The sequence below is a fragment of the Crocodylus siamensis genome, chromosome 12, assembly GCF_052110815.1.
Source record: "Crocodylus siamensis isolate JL-2025a chromosome 12, ASM5211081v1, whole genome shotgun sequence".
NCBI lineage: Eukaryota > Metazoa > Chordata > Crocodylia > Crocodylidae > Crocodylus > Crocodylus siamensis.
The window spans coordinates 46131971-46144673 of NC_143406.1; the positions used below are offsets into that span (position 1 = coordinate 46131971).

Below are 12703 nucleotides of genomic sequence, written 5' to 3' on the forward strand. Positions count from 1 at the left end.
CCCTCTGCAAAGCTCAGCGGGGATTGCTTGCCTAGAAGAACTCAAAGGACTGAAATCCAGGTCCCTTCTCACTCCTGCTCAGCTCCATGTGCAGCACGGAGGCACCGTTTAATCAGGAGCTCACAAAGAGAGGTTGCCATGGGCTGAGGTCTCCTATCCCTGAGCACCATGGGGGGCTGATTTCCACCCCCAAGCTGAGGGTGGGAGCCCGCCTGGAGCCCTGATGGACAGGCCAAGGCTGCAGGCACCAACTTGCTGGCAGCCCCTCCGAGTCCCAGACAGGGCCAGGCCTCGGCATGGCAGGTGTGTGGCCAGGTCCCTCGGCCAGGAGCCTGCCCTGAAGAGCCGACAGCTCCCCACCACCGCTGACTTCTCTGTTGCATGTTTCTGGCTTGGGTTTGACGTGGCTTGGCTCCGTGTTTCACCCGGTCTCCCTGGGTGTCCTGCGAGGCGGCTGGTTTCTCCCTGGTCGCGTGGGGGCGGTGGCCATGTACTCTTGCACCTAATGAAAGCTGTGCACCATTGTGGAAGTCAGTGCCAGGGCAAGGGCTGGGCTTGGGGATGGAGACATCACTTCCACCCCGGCCCTGGGGAGCTGAGGGCGTTATCCCCTTGCTGCCGGCTGGCTCAGTTGTGTTGAGGAGGGACCCGTTGCCCAGGGTCCTGGCTTCGTCCCCAGGCTGACCGGCCCCTCCCGTTCTCTCCGTCTGGCGGGGCAGATCCTGGAAGCGACGCCCTTGCTGGAATCCTTCGGAAATGCCAAAACCGTGAGGAACGACAACTCCAGCAGGTTTGGGAAATTTGTGGAAATCTTTCTGGAGGAGTAAGTAACACCAAGCTGGCACGCAACGCCTTGCCCCTTCCCTTCCTCATGCTGCGCGTGGCCCACCCTGCCCCCCACAAGCCCCCCACCCTGGTCCCACCTCTGTGCTGCCCCGTCGCGACCCCGGTAGGTCCCCTCGGGTGACATGGCTTCTTGTTTCCCGTTCCCCTCCGAAGCAACGGCTGCCCCTGTGTGTCCTTGCTCCTGGGGCAAGGGTCTGCTTTCAAGCCCACAATGCCGGGCCAGCTGCTCAGCCACGGTGGTGACTTCTGCCTGTAGCTGGGTGGCAGACACAGGCCCATGCAGTCGCTGGCTCTGCAGAGGCAGCTGTGATGATGGCATGAGCTGCTGAGCAATATTCCTCCTCCTTGGCTCTGCCATCCCAGGTGACAGACCCATCCCAGGGCTGGTGCCACCTCGCCAGCCTGCAGAGATCATGGTGGGCATGAAGGGCTTTAAATGGGGATAGCACGTAAAAAGCTGCCCCACCCCCCGACCACCACATAAGGCAGGGGCTTCTTGGCCTCCTTTCTCACCGGTCCTGGGAATGCAGCCACGGTTGCGTCCTTCTCTCGGTCTCTCCATCCATTTGGACACTGGCCACCTCACTGAATGCATGGGTGCAGGGGGCTCAAACACCATTGGAGCCTTCTCGGGCTGGAGGGGACCTCTTGGGTCACTAGTCCAAGCCCTTGTGTGGATGCAGGGTGCACTGATCCTGTGTCAGCCCGTCTGGAGGAGCAGAGGAGTCTCCGTCCCTGCCCACACTCAGGCCTGGCCCTCCTTGGCACCAGGCTTTAGCACAGGGGGTTTAACCACCAGTCCCGGTGTGCTGGGCTGAGGTTGCCAGCCTGTGCTCTCTGCTGGCTGTGCAATGGCAGGAACCAAGCGGAGAGGCTACTCCTGGCTCTCCCTTGGCTGCGCTGGGGCATGGGCAGGTGACCGCAATGCAGCTGGACAGCAGGCTGCTCCTCTCTGGGAGTCCAGAGCTCAGTGGATGAGGTCAAATGCCCAGACAGTGCCGGGCACAGGAGTGAGATGCCTGGCTGGCAGCCCCTGCGATCGCTCTGGCAGGGAACTAAGCTGGTTGCTGCTTTGGGTTCAGGGAGGAATTCCCATCTGGGCAGACCGTGGGCTTCTTCTGGCCCGTGGAGTGGGTATGGGGGTAGGGTGGCGTGGGAGTGTCTCTCCCACCCAGGGCCCCGTACTGGCGGTAGGCGGGGTGCAAGCGGACCCTAGTCCTTCCCTCGCTGTCGTCTGCCTATTGAGACGGCCAAGCCCAGACGCTAATCTTTGTCTCTCCCAGCGGCTTTATCTGTGGTGCCATAACCTCGCAGTACCTTCTTGAGAAATCAAGGATTGTGTTTCAGGTGAGTCCCCATGTCCCCACCCCACGGCCCCTATGACACTACCCCAATGCTTCCTCCGTCCATTGTGTCGTAGGCCAAAGATGAAAGGAACTATCACATATTCTACGAGATGCTGGCCGGCCTTCCTTCCCAGCAGAAGCAGCGATTCTTCCTGCAGGAAGCAGAAACGTACTACTATCTGAACCAGGTGGGCAGCCCCCAGCCATCAGGCTTCCCCGCTGGACCTGGGAACGATGGTGCAAGGTCTTGTGCAAGCATGTCGGCAAAGCTGGTGCCCCCCACACTGACCCGGCAAGCTAGCAGGCGATCCTGCATGGCGATGCCTTTCTGCAGCTGGTGCAAGGTCCCTGCCCTTGTGACATCCGGGTCGCTCCCGGGACCCTGGCACTGGGTCAGTACAGATAGTTTCTGTGCCTGGTTTGCACAGCGAGGCCTCACATGGAGCCCCGTGTCTAGTTTTGAGCGATGCTCTTCACGGGTGTTGTAGATAAACTGGAAGGAGGCCAGTGGAGAGCAACAGGGATGACTGGAAGCTGGGCAACATGATGCACAAGGAAAGGTTGGCAGGACTGGGATTATTCAGTCCAGAGAAGAAAGGACAAAGCGGGGATTTGATAACAGTCTTCAAATACAAAAGGGGTTATTATAAAGAGGGTGGTGGTAGTCTATTCTCCCCATCTCCAGGGGACGGGAGAAGCATTGCAACCAGGGGGAGATGGAGGTGGAATAACAGGAAGGACTTTCTCACGGTAAGGGAGGTTCCCTAGAGAGGCTGTGGAGTCTCCTTGTATAAGCATCTTAGACAGACCTTTGTCCAGGACGGTTTTACCAGGCCGACCCTGCCGTTAGCAGGGGTTAGGCTAGCGATGGCCTCCTGAGGGTCCTGCCAGCCCTGTGTCCTCTGCTGTAAACCTGTGCAGGGAGGTAACTGCGAGATCTCTGGCAAGAGCGATGCCGAGGATTTCCGGCGGTTGGTGACATCCATGGAGAACCTGAACTTCAGCATCGAGGACCAGAACAGCATCTTCCGCATCCTGTCTTCCATCCTCCACCTGGGGAACGTCTACTTTGAGAAATACGAGGTAACCGGCTCTGGGCGCGGAGCAGCGCGGGGGCCCGGGAGCTGGAGATGATGTTGGCAGTCTCCGAGACCTGCCCTGCAGTGCGAGACCCCCCCATGCTGTGACCCCCCTACCACAGCAAGGGCAGATGTGGCTCAGGGTTGAACCCAGGCCTCAATATTTCCCTTTCCTGGAGTTTGTGGTCCCCAAACACTGCTGGCGCTGTGGCCGGATTCATGGAGGTAGCAGGGCAAGCCAGAGGAAGGGGGCTCCGTGCTGTGACTTTGGCCGTGGGCTGGCACAAATCAGCAGAGCCCAGCTGACACCAGGGGAGCTGCACTGATCCGCCGCTGCTGGGGGAGTGGGGCCGTGCTCCCGCAGAGGTGGGACCGCATCCCCGTGCACGGTGCTCCGGCCCGCGGCGTCCCACCCGGCACCTGCTGTGTTGCAGACGGACTGCCAGGAGGTCGCGTCGGTCGTGAGCGCGAAGGAGATCCTCACAGTGGCCGAGCTGCTGCAGGTCTCGCCGGAGGGGTTGGAGAGAGCCATCACCTTCAAAGTGACAGTAAGAGGCTGCAGAGCTGCCTGGCTGGGCAGCGCTGGGTGCTGCCATGAGGAGGAGATGGACAACAGGGTCAGGTCCTGCCCACCTCCCGCTACTTCTCCTCTTCCCTGGTGCATGGGATGGGACTTCTCTTTCACTTGCCACCACTGGAGGCAGTCCACCTCGTCCCTCTCCACCTCTCGGCCCCTTCAGCTCAGGCTCTGCCAGGCTGCGGGGCAGCGCTTGCGGAGGGGGTGGCCTGGGCTGGTTGTGCCCAGGGCCGCGCTGGTCTCAGCACTGGTTTGTCTCCTTACCTCTCCCCAGGAGACGCTGAGGGAGAAGATTTACACCCCCCTCACTGTCGAAAGTGCTGTTGATGCCAGGTAACAGGACGCCGTGGTGATGGGGGGTGGGGGGAGGTTGGGATCCTTACAGCGTGGCAGATCCCTTAGCAGAGCAGGCTTTGACACCGGTGTCTCACGTCTAGGGTCGTCTCCTAACCACTGGGCGGTTCCTCCTCCCCCCACCCTGGTGAAGGCCACATCTCATGTCCCACACTTTTGGCACTGCCACCAGCCCTCCTTGGAAGACCCTGGACTCAAGCTGGTGCACAAGCAGGGCATCCTCTCCTTGTGCCCCTGCCCCATGCCAGAGATGCACTGAGAGCACCTTTCCAGTTTGGGTGCTAAGCCATGAGGACCCCTGAGCCTCTCTCTCTGCGCCATCCAGGGCTCAAGATGGAGCTAGAAATGGCCAGAGCCCACAGGCCCGCTTTGCTGGTCTGCCTCCAGCCACGCTGGAAAATTTGAGCAGCTCAGGCACATAATCACTTGCCTCCTTTTCCTCTAGAGAGGAAAAATTAAGTGAGGCATGACAAAGCATCTGACAGAAAGCTGCTTCCTACAAAAGCCAGTTAGTCTCTGCGGTGCCAGCCTGGGGGGAAAAAATGCAGGCTTGCTGGTGGAAATCAGGGAAGAGGAGGCAAATGAAGCCAGTGGATGCTCTGGCTCAGGGCGCTCTGCAGTGCATGTGGCTGGGGTTAGGGCTGTCCTCCTGCCAGGTGAATATAGGTGCCTTGGGTACACGGCTTGGAGCACCCAGCTGCCCTTTGCTGGACACCAGCAATTCCCATCACCTTACTGATAGAAATAAGGACTCCAAACCAGCTTGAATGCCGCTGAGATGCTTTGCCATGGTTTAGCTGGGTCCCATGCAATGCCAGGACAGATTGGGAGGCGATGTCAGGGGTGGGAGTGAGTGCTGCCAGGTGCCTGGAGTGGCTGGCACTGAGCCTGGCAGCTCGCGTGCTCTCCTGTCTCCCAGCAGCTGTGCTTATCTTGTCTCTCTTCCAGAGACGCCATTGCCAAGATATTGTACTCCCTGCTCTTCAGCTGGCTCACAGACAGGACCAACAAGCTGGTCTACCCCAAGCAGGAGGCCCTCTCCATTGCCATCCTGGATATCTACGGGTTTGAGGTGAGCCCGGCTCCAGCCAGTCCTGACAGGTCCGGGTGGTGCTCAGAGCATCATGAGGGATGCTGGGCGTAGCCCTGGGGCTCTGGAGCATTTCCCACTGCTGCAGATGGGAGCTGGACAAAGGGAAGCCCCGTAGGTGTGGATGTGCGCCGCAGGGCACTCTGACACTGGGGCCTGCCGGCAGCCGCAACGTGGCTTGGAGGGAAGAGGGATGGAAATCAAGGACCTTGTGAACACAAGAGACGGGTTATAATTCCCTTCCCTGCCCACACATCTCCAGCTATAGAAACCTCTTCTGTGGCTTCCACGGCTTTAGCCTCTTGCTGTCCCCAGTGGCCCCAGAGTCTGTTTCACTCACCTGTTTCCTAATGTGTGGCCTAGTGTGGCCCTAGTTCAGAGACAGGCAAAACGCGGCCTGCCAGACCATTCCACCCGGCCTGCAGGACTCCTAAAAAAATTTAGAAAATGAATATTTATCTACCCCTGGCTGCCTGTCATATGGCCCTCGAAGGCTTGCCGAAACTCAGTAAGTGGCCCCCTGCCCAAAATAATTGCCCCAGTTATTACAAATGATCCATGTCCATTGCTCCCTCATCCTGGAGGTCCGACCAGCAAGTCCAGGTCCTGCTTGTGCTTTGCAATAGATAGCACTGTGCACGCACACACACACACACACATATACACATGCACACGCACACACATGCGCAAATGAACCCCTAACTCAGGCCAGATCCCCAGCTGGTGTCAGTCTGAGCTGCTGCATTACCTGCAACACAGCTGGATTGGTTTTGCCAACGGAGACCTGCCCCATCTCTTGTCTCAGTATAAGGCTTGTGCCCCCCACCCCCTGCCAGGTTCTGTCCTTTTAATCCAGGACCAGCCTGGGGTCTCTCTGCACCGGGGACTGGCCAGCAGCTCTGGGCTGCTTGGGAGGGCTGGTGGATTTGGCTCCCTAAGGCAGGCTGCTTGCCCCAGCCTAGACCCAAAGTATCAAAGTGCAGGAAGCAGGTTTCTCTGCTGGGGTTTTTGCAGGTCCCAAAATGGCATCTGCCCAACAGAGCATGTGTACACTCCAGGCTCTCCCCCTTCCCTCCCAGCTCACTGAGACGCCCTGATCCATCCCCAGCTCAGCTCAGCCCCTGCCATCCCATCAGATCTTCCTAAACGTAAAGCCCCTGGAAAAGCCAGCCTGCAGACTGGGGTCCACCTGCTCCAGATGCTGCCTCTGACACAAGCTGTGCGGTTCGGTCTCATCCAGCAGCTGCGTTGCTCTCCCAGCGCCATACCTCAGCCTCGGTCCCAGCTTTCCCAGCGTCTCCCTGGCATGATTCCCTTCTCTCCCCTGCTCACCATTCTCTCCTTAACCAGTAGCATCCTTTGCTCCCCCAGTCTTGGGCCTTTTCTTGCGTGAGACAGCCGGTAGCAAAGAGTGATACCCTACAGACAGCCCCCCCGGGAACCCACAGATGCATGCGGCTTCGGCTTAAGCCAAACCCAAGTGGAAAGTCTGCAGGGTGCCTCCGTTGTCCCGCGACACGCTCCATACCCCATGTGTCCTTTCCCCAGGATCTCAACTTCAACAGCTTCGAGCAGCTGTGCATCAATTATGCAAACGAGTATTTGCAGTTCTTCTTCAACAAGATCGTCTTCAAGGAGGAGCAGGTGGGTGGGGGAAGCAGCTTGGCACCTTGGCAGTGCCTGGCCATGCTTGAAGGGCACAGGCGGTCCCAAGCCTCAGAGCTGGCAGGGCGGGCCGGGGGGTTATCAGGCCTCTCATTCTCTGCTAGCCCGTGCTTGTTCCCCAAGACCTTACAATTGCGGGGCTGCTTCTGGGCGGTTTATCCCAGGATGGCCTGCGTCAAGGGGCAGCAGCCTGCTGATCAGCTCTGAAACCGCATGGCCTGGGGTGCCGTCCCTGCAGGAGGAGTATATCCGGGAGCAGCTGGAGTGGAGGGAGATCTCCTTCAATGACAACCAGCCCTGCATTGACCTCATCGCCCAGAAACCCCATGGGATTCTCCGGATCCTGGATGACCAGTGCTCTTTCCCTCAGGTAGCCCCACTGCAGCGGGCTTGGGGCCAGGTCCCATTGCTGTAGTCACTGCAAAGTGCCAGAAAAGGGGTTACATCTGTGCACCAGCAGCCACGGCAGGTACTGGCCTGAGCTGCAGGGACCAGGCCAAGGCTGAGGTTCTGGGTCTTACTTAATATGCTGTGATATCCTGGACGCATCCCAGGCAGGCACCCAAAGCACCTAGTACAACCCCTGCCTGAGGCAGGATCAGCCCCATCCAAACCGTCCCAGACAAATCCATTTTCTAACCCCTTGGTAAAACAACATGGTCAACCCTGGCACAGCACAAGACATAACACCTGAACCCGCCACAGGTAAAGCAAAGGGACCATGGCAGCCAAAGGGTGTTTATATATGTTCAGGAGATCCCAGGAAGAGACCACGCCTGCCTGCCACAGAGGAAGACAAACCCTCCCCTGCACAGTCTGTACCAGCCTGACTGCGGGATATAATTCCTTCGTGACCCCACTATGGTGTGGGTCGACCCCAAGTGGAAGGGCAAGACCCTGTAGCCGGGCACCTCCAGCTTTAAGTCCCCCATGCTCAGCGACTCCCCAGCTCCATATGTCCCACTGCCATAAACCCCCCTGGGGCTGGGGAAGCAGCAATGCTCTGAGCTCATAGTGTGGACCGGTTTTAACCCTGTGCACCCGTTTCCAGTCCACCGACCACACCTTTCTCCAGAAGTGTCACTACCACCACGGCTCCAATGACTTGTACATCAAGCCAAAGATGCCTCTCCCTGAATTCACCATCCGACACTACGCTGGCAAAGTAACGTACCAGGTGAGCAGCGGAGGAGTGGAGATCTGGTCTTCAGATCTGGGGCAGTGCTCGGTAGCCACCCATTCTCTGCCTCTTCCCCTTGCCCAAGAACAGTGTGGGGCCACAAGAGGAGGGTGAGGGCACTAAATCCTAAGCCCCATCCTGCCCTGTGAGTGCCAGTAACCTGCTCTCTTCCAGGTGCACAAGTTCCTGGATAAAAACTATGATCACGTTCGCCAGGAAGTCCTGGACCTTTTCATCAACAGCAGAACCAAAGTAAGAGCACCCCCCGGCCCCTGAGACCATCTGGAGTGCCGTGGCTGGGTGGAAGGGCTGCGGGTATGGAGGGCTACCAGTTGCAGGGGTCCAGCAGAGCTTTCTTTTGAACATGTGATTGCTACGATGGAAGGACTGACCCAGGTAGTGGTCACGTGTGCTGTTATGGGTGTCACCCCTGGGAAATCTGTTGGCACTGCATGTTGAAGAGCATGTTGATGGCTTGCTGTTTGCCAAAAAAAATCTGGGGCATCATTTTTCCCTTCCCTGAAGCTGGGGCAGGATGGGATTTGCCTTGTTGCTAATGTCCACGCAAGAAGCTTAAGTGCTGGGAACAGACTGAGAGGGACAGATGCACCTGCCGTCTCACTTTTGGGGTGACCGGTGTGGTTTGTAGATGGACCGGCTGTTCCCCAAGACAGTGCTCCTGGGTTGTGGGCTGTGAGGGAGCAGAAGAGGCCACTGTAGCACTTGGGAGGGCACCCCCGTGCAGGTGTGAGAGGCATGTATTTTAACCATCCCCTGACTCTGGGTGCCCATGAGCGGTCCCTCTCTCATCGCGTGTAAGCCCTGAAATGCTCTAAGGGAGCTGCAGAAGCAAAGACATCTCAAAAGACTGGGCTTCCTCCTGTTGCCTCCTTCTCCTCCCCTGCCAGGTGGTGGCCAACCTGTTCTTCGGCTATGCCCAGCTGCTGGCGCAGCAGCAGACGGTGGTGGGGAAGAACAGCACAGTCACGCGGCGGTATAAGGCCCCGACGGTGGCGGCTAAGTTCCAGCAGTCGCTTCTGCACCTGGTGGAGAAGATGGAGAGGTGAGCGAGCTCGGGGCTTTGAGGAGCAGGTATCGAGCTATGGCTCTTCCATGGTGGAGGAGATGGGTGAGAGAGATCCAGCAGAGCACCAAGTCCTTGTCGTTCCTGCTCCTAAGGCTGGGGGTAGGCTCCCTCGGAGAGAGCTGCCTGGTGCAGGGTCCTGGCTCGGTACAGGGAAGGGAGCTCTCCAGGGCATAATAGCTGCAGAGCTTCCAGAGAGCCTCGTGTCCTCCCAGCTGCTGCTTTCTGCTGCTTTGATTCCCCAGAGGATGAGCTCTTCTCTGTCTCTCCCCGATTAGGTGCAACCCTTTCTTCATCCGCTGCATCAAGCCCAATGACAAGAAGGTAAGAAGGCACTGTGCAGCTGGCACGGGGCTGGGAGAAGCTCAGCACCGCTTCCCCAACAATTCCTCAGCGACTTTGTCCTAGCAAGAGATTTCCCACCCGCCTTCCTCCCAGTTGCCACTGGTTTTGGGACCAGCACAGAGGGCAGGCTAGGGAAATGGGCTGGTGGGGTGGCCAAGGGAGCAGGGCTAGCTGTCCTAAGAGGCTGCATGCCACAGCTATGTCCACCAAATCCAACCAGAGCTGCCCACTGGGTCCTGCTGCTTGTAAGGCTATGGGGCTGGCTTGGGGATTTCCACCCGAGCATGGCGGTGCCCAAGCCTGCAGATGGGCCAGCGGGTCGTACGTGGGGAGGGAGCTGCTGGGAGCCTGGGCCACCCAGTTCTGTGCCGTGTCACCTGCCTTCTGTGAGAGCTTGGAGGCCTGTTCAGCGAGAGGCTGGGGCAGCAGCTGCCTCCTGGTGGGAAGGAGACAATGCCCCGAAACCCACCTGCTGTCTCTGCATGTTGACTTTGCTCCATGCCCAAAGCAAATATGTTTGTTGCTGTCCTGCCCTGCCCCCCGACTCCAGAGAACAGAGCCAATCTCTGGCATCTGCAGGTGACAGAGCTCTACTTTGCTGTCTCTCTGCCCCGTGGCTTGACTCCCAGGCCCTGCTCCAGGGCACAGGGCCGCATCTCCCCACGGAGGTGGCTGCTGTTAGAGGCTACAAGCCTTAGTACTTCTCTGCAGGCCTGGCACACTGGGCAGGTGAGCATGCATCCACCCCTGGATGGATGCATGCACCCTTGGAGGAGGCTGGTCTGACCAGGGTAGGAAGTGAGCTCTCTACAGACCTGCAGTGGTGGGTCCTGGCCAAGTGGGGAGAAAGAGCTTGGCATGGAGAAGCGAATCTCCTTTGCCAGAGGCATTTACCTAACTAAAGGAAGCTGCATGCTCTGGAGATGCTGTCTCCTGCATGGGAGGTCCCTCCCCTCTCTCTTTCCTGCAGTCCCCTTCCTGAAAAAGCCACCCCCACCCCCGTACCTGGACTCCAGGGCAGCAAAGCAAATAAGCTCAGGCTGAACCTGACATCCCATTGAAAGCACTGGTCTAAGGTTAAGTCTCTCACCAGTCATCATCCCCCTCGCTGGCAGGGCCCCCATGGCCCCCTCTCGGTGTGTGGTGGTCTGGCTGGATTGTGTTCATCTCCCTTCCCTCTGGCTCAGGAGCCAGGGCTCTTCGAGGCAGACATCGTCAGCAGCCAGCTGCGGTACTCCGGGCTCCTGGAGACCATTCGCATCCGCAAAGAGGGCTTCCCGGTCCGCATCCCCTTCCAGGTCTTCATCCAGAGGTGCGGCCTCGGGCTCCTCTGGGGGGAACAGCTGTGCGGGGAGGGGAGCGGGGGTGTCCTGACACAAAAGACAGGGGTAGGGCCAAGAGGAGTTACTAGAGAAACCTTCTTACTCGAGTTACGGGGTGGGGGGACGACCCTGTCCTGGTCCTCAGCAGAGGGACCATCCCTAAGGGGAATGAGGCCTTGGCGGCGTCTCTCTAGGGGTCCTGCCCAGGTCCCTCTCTGCCAGTGCTGAGTCTCTGGAGAGTATTGGGGTCAGCCGTGATCTTTGACCACGTTCCTGGGTCCCACCAGGTACCGGTGCCTCCTGGAAGTCCCGCACAACATCACTCCCCACGGGGCCAACTGCGTGGAAATGCTGAGGCAGCTGTGTGCCCTGCGCCCCAGCATGTACTGCATCGGCATCAGCAAGGTGCGCCTGGCACCAGCCCCTTCCCCCTAGCCGTGTACCCTGGAAGGGGCGAGGGGGGTGAGAGGGGTGTGGCTGGGTCCCAGGCTCGGTGCTGCCTCCCAGCACACCCAGGTGAGATTGTCCATGGGCGAGGGGCCCCATTTTACATGGGGCCAAGTGGGTGGCTGTGCTCACAAGCAGGTGGTCGGCATGGGCAGTGACCTGCTTGCATCAGTCCTGGCTGGCCGAGGTATGAAACGGCTTTTGAGTTATGCATATGCATTGGCATGACTGAAAAAATGACACTGTCCCCCTAGCATTGTTTCCTCGTGCTCCCCCTCCATCTGTCTCTGCCTGTCTGCCTGTCTCCTGTCTATACTTGAGCACTCTGGGGCAGGCCCCATCCTCCTGCTCCCTGTTGGTGGGGTGGAGGCATTAGCTATGAGAAGGATAATGGTTATGAGCGTTAATGATCATAAAAATCAGGCCCTGATTGTTAGCCTGAATCTCATCACCAACAAGCGTCTGGCCAGGGCCCCTTGGAAGAAGGATGCTGATGTGGGACCTGGGAACATGGAGCTGTCACTCCGCAATGTCCCCATGTCATGAGGCAGACCCCAAAAGGCCAAGGGTGATGCCCACAGTCATGGTTGTGGGAAAGGAAATGATGCGTTTGGCTCATCCTTAGGTGTCTGAACACTCCCAGTCCCTCCTGGGGGTGGGGCGTGATGCTCGGGACCCCCCTCTCGGGGCTTCCCAGCCACATACATTTGGTCCCTGCTGCCAGGGCTGTTGCTGGCTGGGTGGTACCAAGCCCCTGCTTCACCCCCATGGCCTCCAGTTCTTATTAACTGGCCCACACAGCCCTACCTTGACATCACCCCGCATCTCCCTTCCCAGCCTGGTGTCACAGAGGCAAAGGGCAGGGGCAGGGAGACAAAGGTGGTCAGGGAAGCAGACACAGGAGGATGGGGAGGAAGGAGTGGAGTGACCCCAGGCTGAAGGAGGAGGTTACAAGCAATAAGAGGGGGAGGGCTCACGGGCATCCAAAATCCTGGGGCCAGCCAGGTGAGCTGCCATGGTCAGGGGCTCAGGCATCCTCCCTCCACAGCTGTTCATGAAGGAGCACCTGTACCAGGAGCTGGAGAGCAAGCGGGACCGGGCCCACCACCTGGCAGCCCTCACGCTGCAGCGCTATGCCCGCACCTTCTTCCTCAAGAAGCGCTTCTACTCCCTGCGCCGCAAGATCATCCTCATCCAGAGTCGCTCCCGGGGCTACCTTGCCAGGTGCGGGCCATGGGCGTGGGGTTCCCTGGGTGCTTTCCTGTGCAGGGAGGGCTGCAGGGCTCCCCTTGCCTGGGCGAGCTTTGCCCAGGTGCCCCGGGGCACCCGCTGGGCTGTGCTGAGGGGCTGGGTGCTGAGTCCTGAGGC

General features: G+C 59.0%; 1 protein-coding gene across 1 annotated transcript in view; it reads left to right on the top strand.

Moving 5' to 3' along the window:
* MYO15A (myosin XVA) overlaps positions 1-12703 on the top strand; it is a 51825-nt gene that overhangs the window by 8605 nt on the left and 30517 nt on the right. The window contains exons 7-22 of the mRNA XM_090023195.1: positions 720-823; positions 2130-2193; positions 2267-2380; positions 3114-3275; positions 3706-3819; positions 4123-4181; positions 5151-5274; positions 6841-6936; positions 7196-7327; positions 8009-8134; positions 8312-8389; positions 9046-9200; positions 9500-9545; positions 10754-10878; positions 11176-11293; positions 12384-12559. Of these exons, the coding sequence (XP_089879321.1) occupies positions 720-823; positions 2130-2193; positions 2267-2380; positions 3114-3275; positions 3706-3819; positions 4123-4181; positions 5151-5274; positions 6841-6936; positions 7196-7327; positions 8009-8134; positions 8312-8389; positions 9046-9200; positions 9500-9545; positions 10754-10878; positions 11176-11293; positions 12384-12559 (1793 nt within the window). The remainder of the gene's footprint in view (positions 1-719; positions 824-2129; positions 2194-2266; positions 2381-3113; positions 3276-3705; positions 3820-4122; positions 4182-5150; positions 5275-6840; positions 6937-7195; positions 7328-8008; positions 8135-8311; positions 8390-9045; positions 9201-9499; positions 9546-10753; positions 10879-11175; positions 11294-12383; positions 12560-12703) is intronic.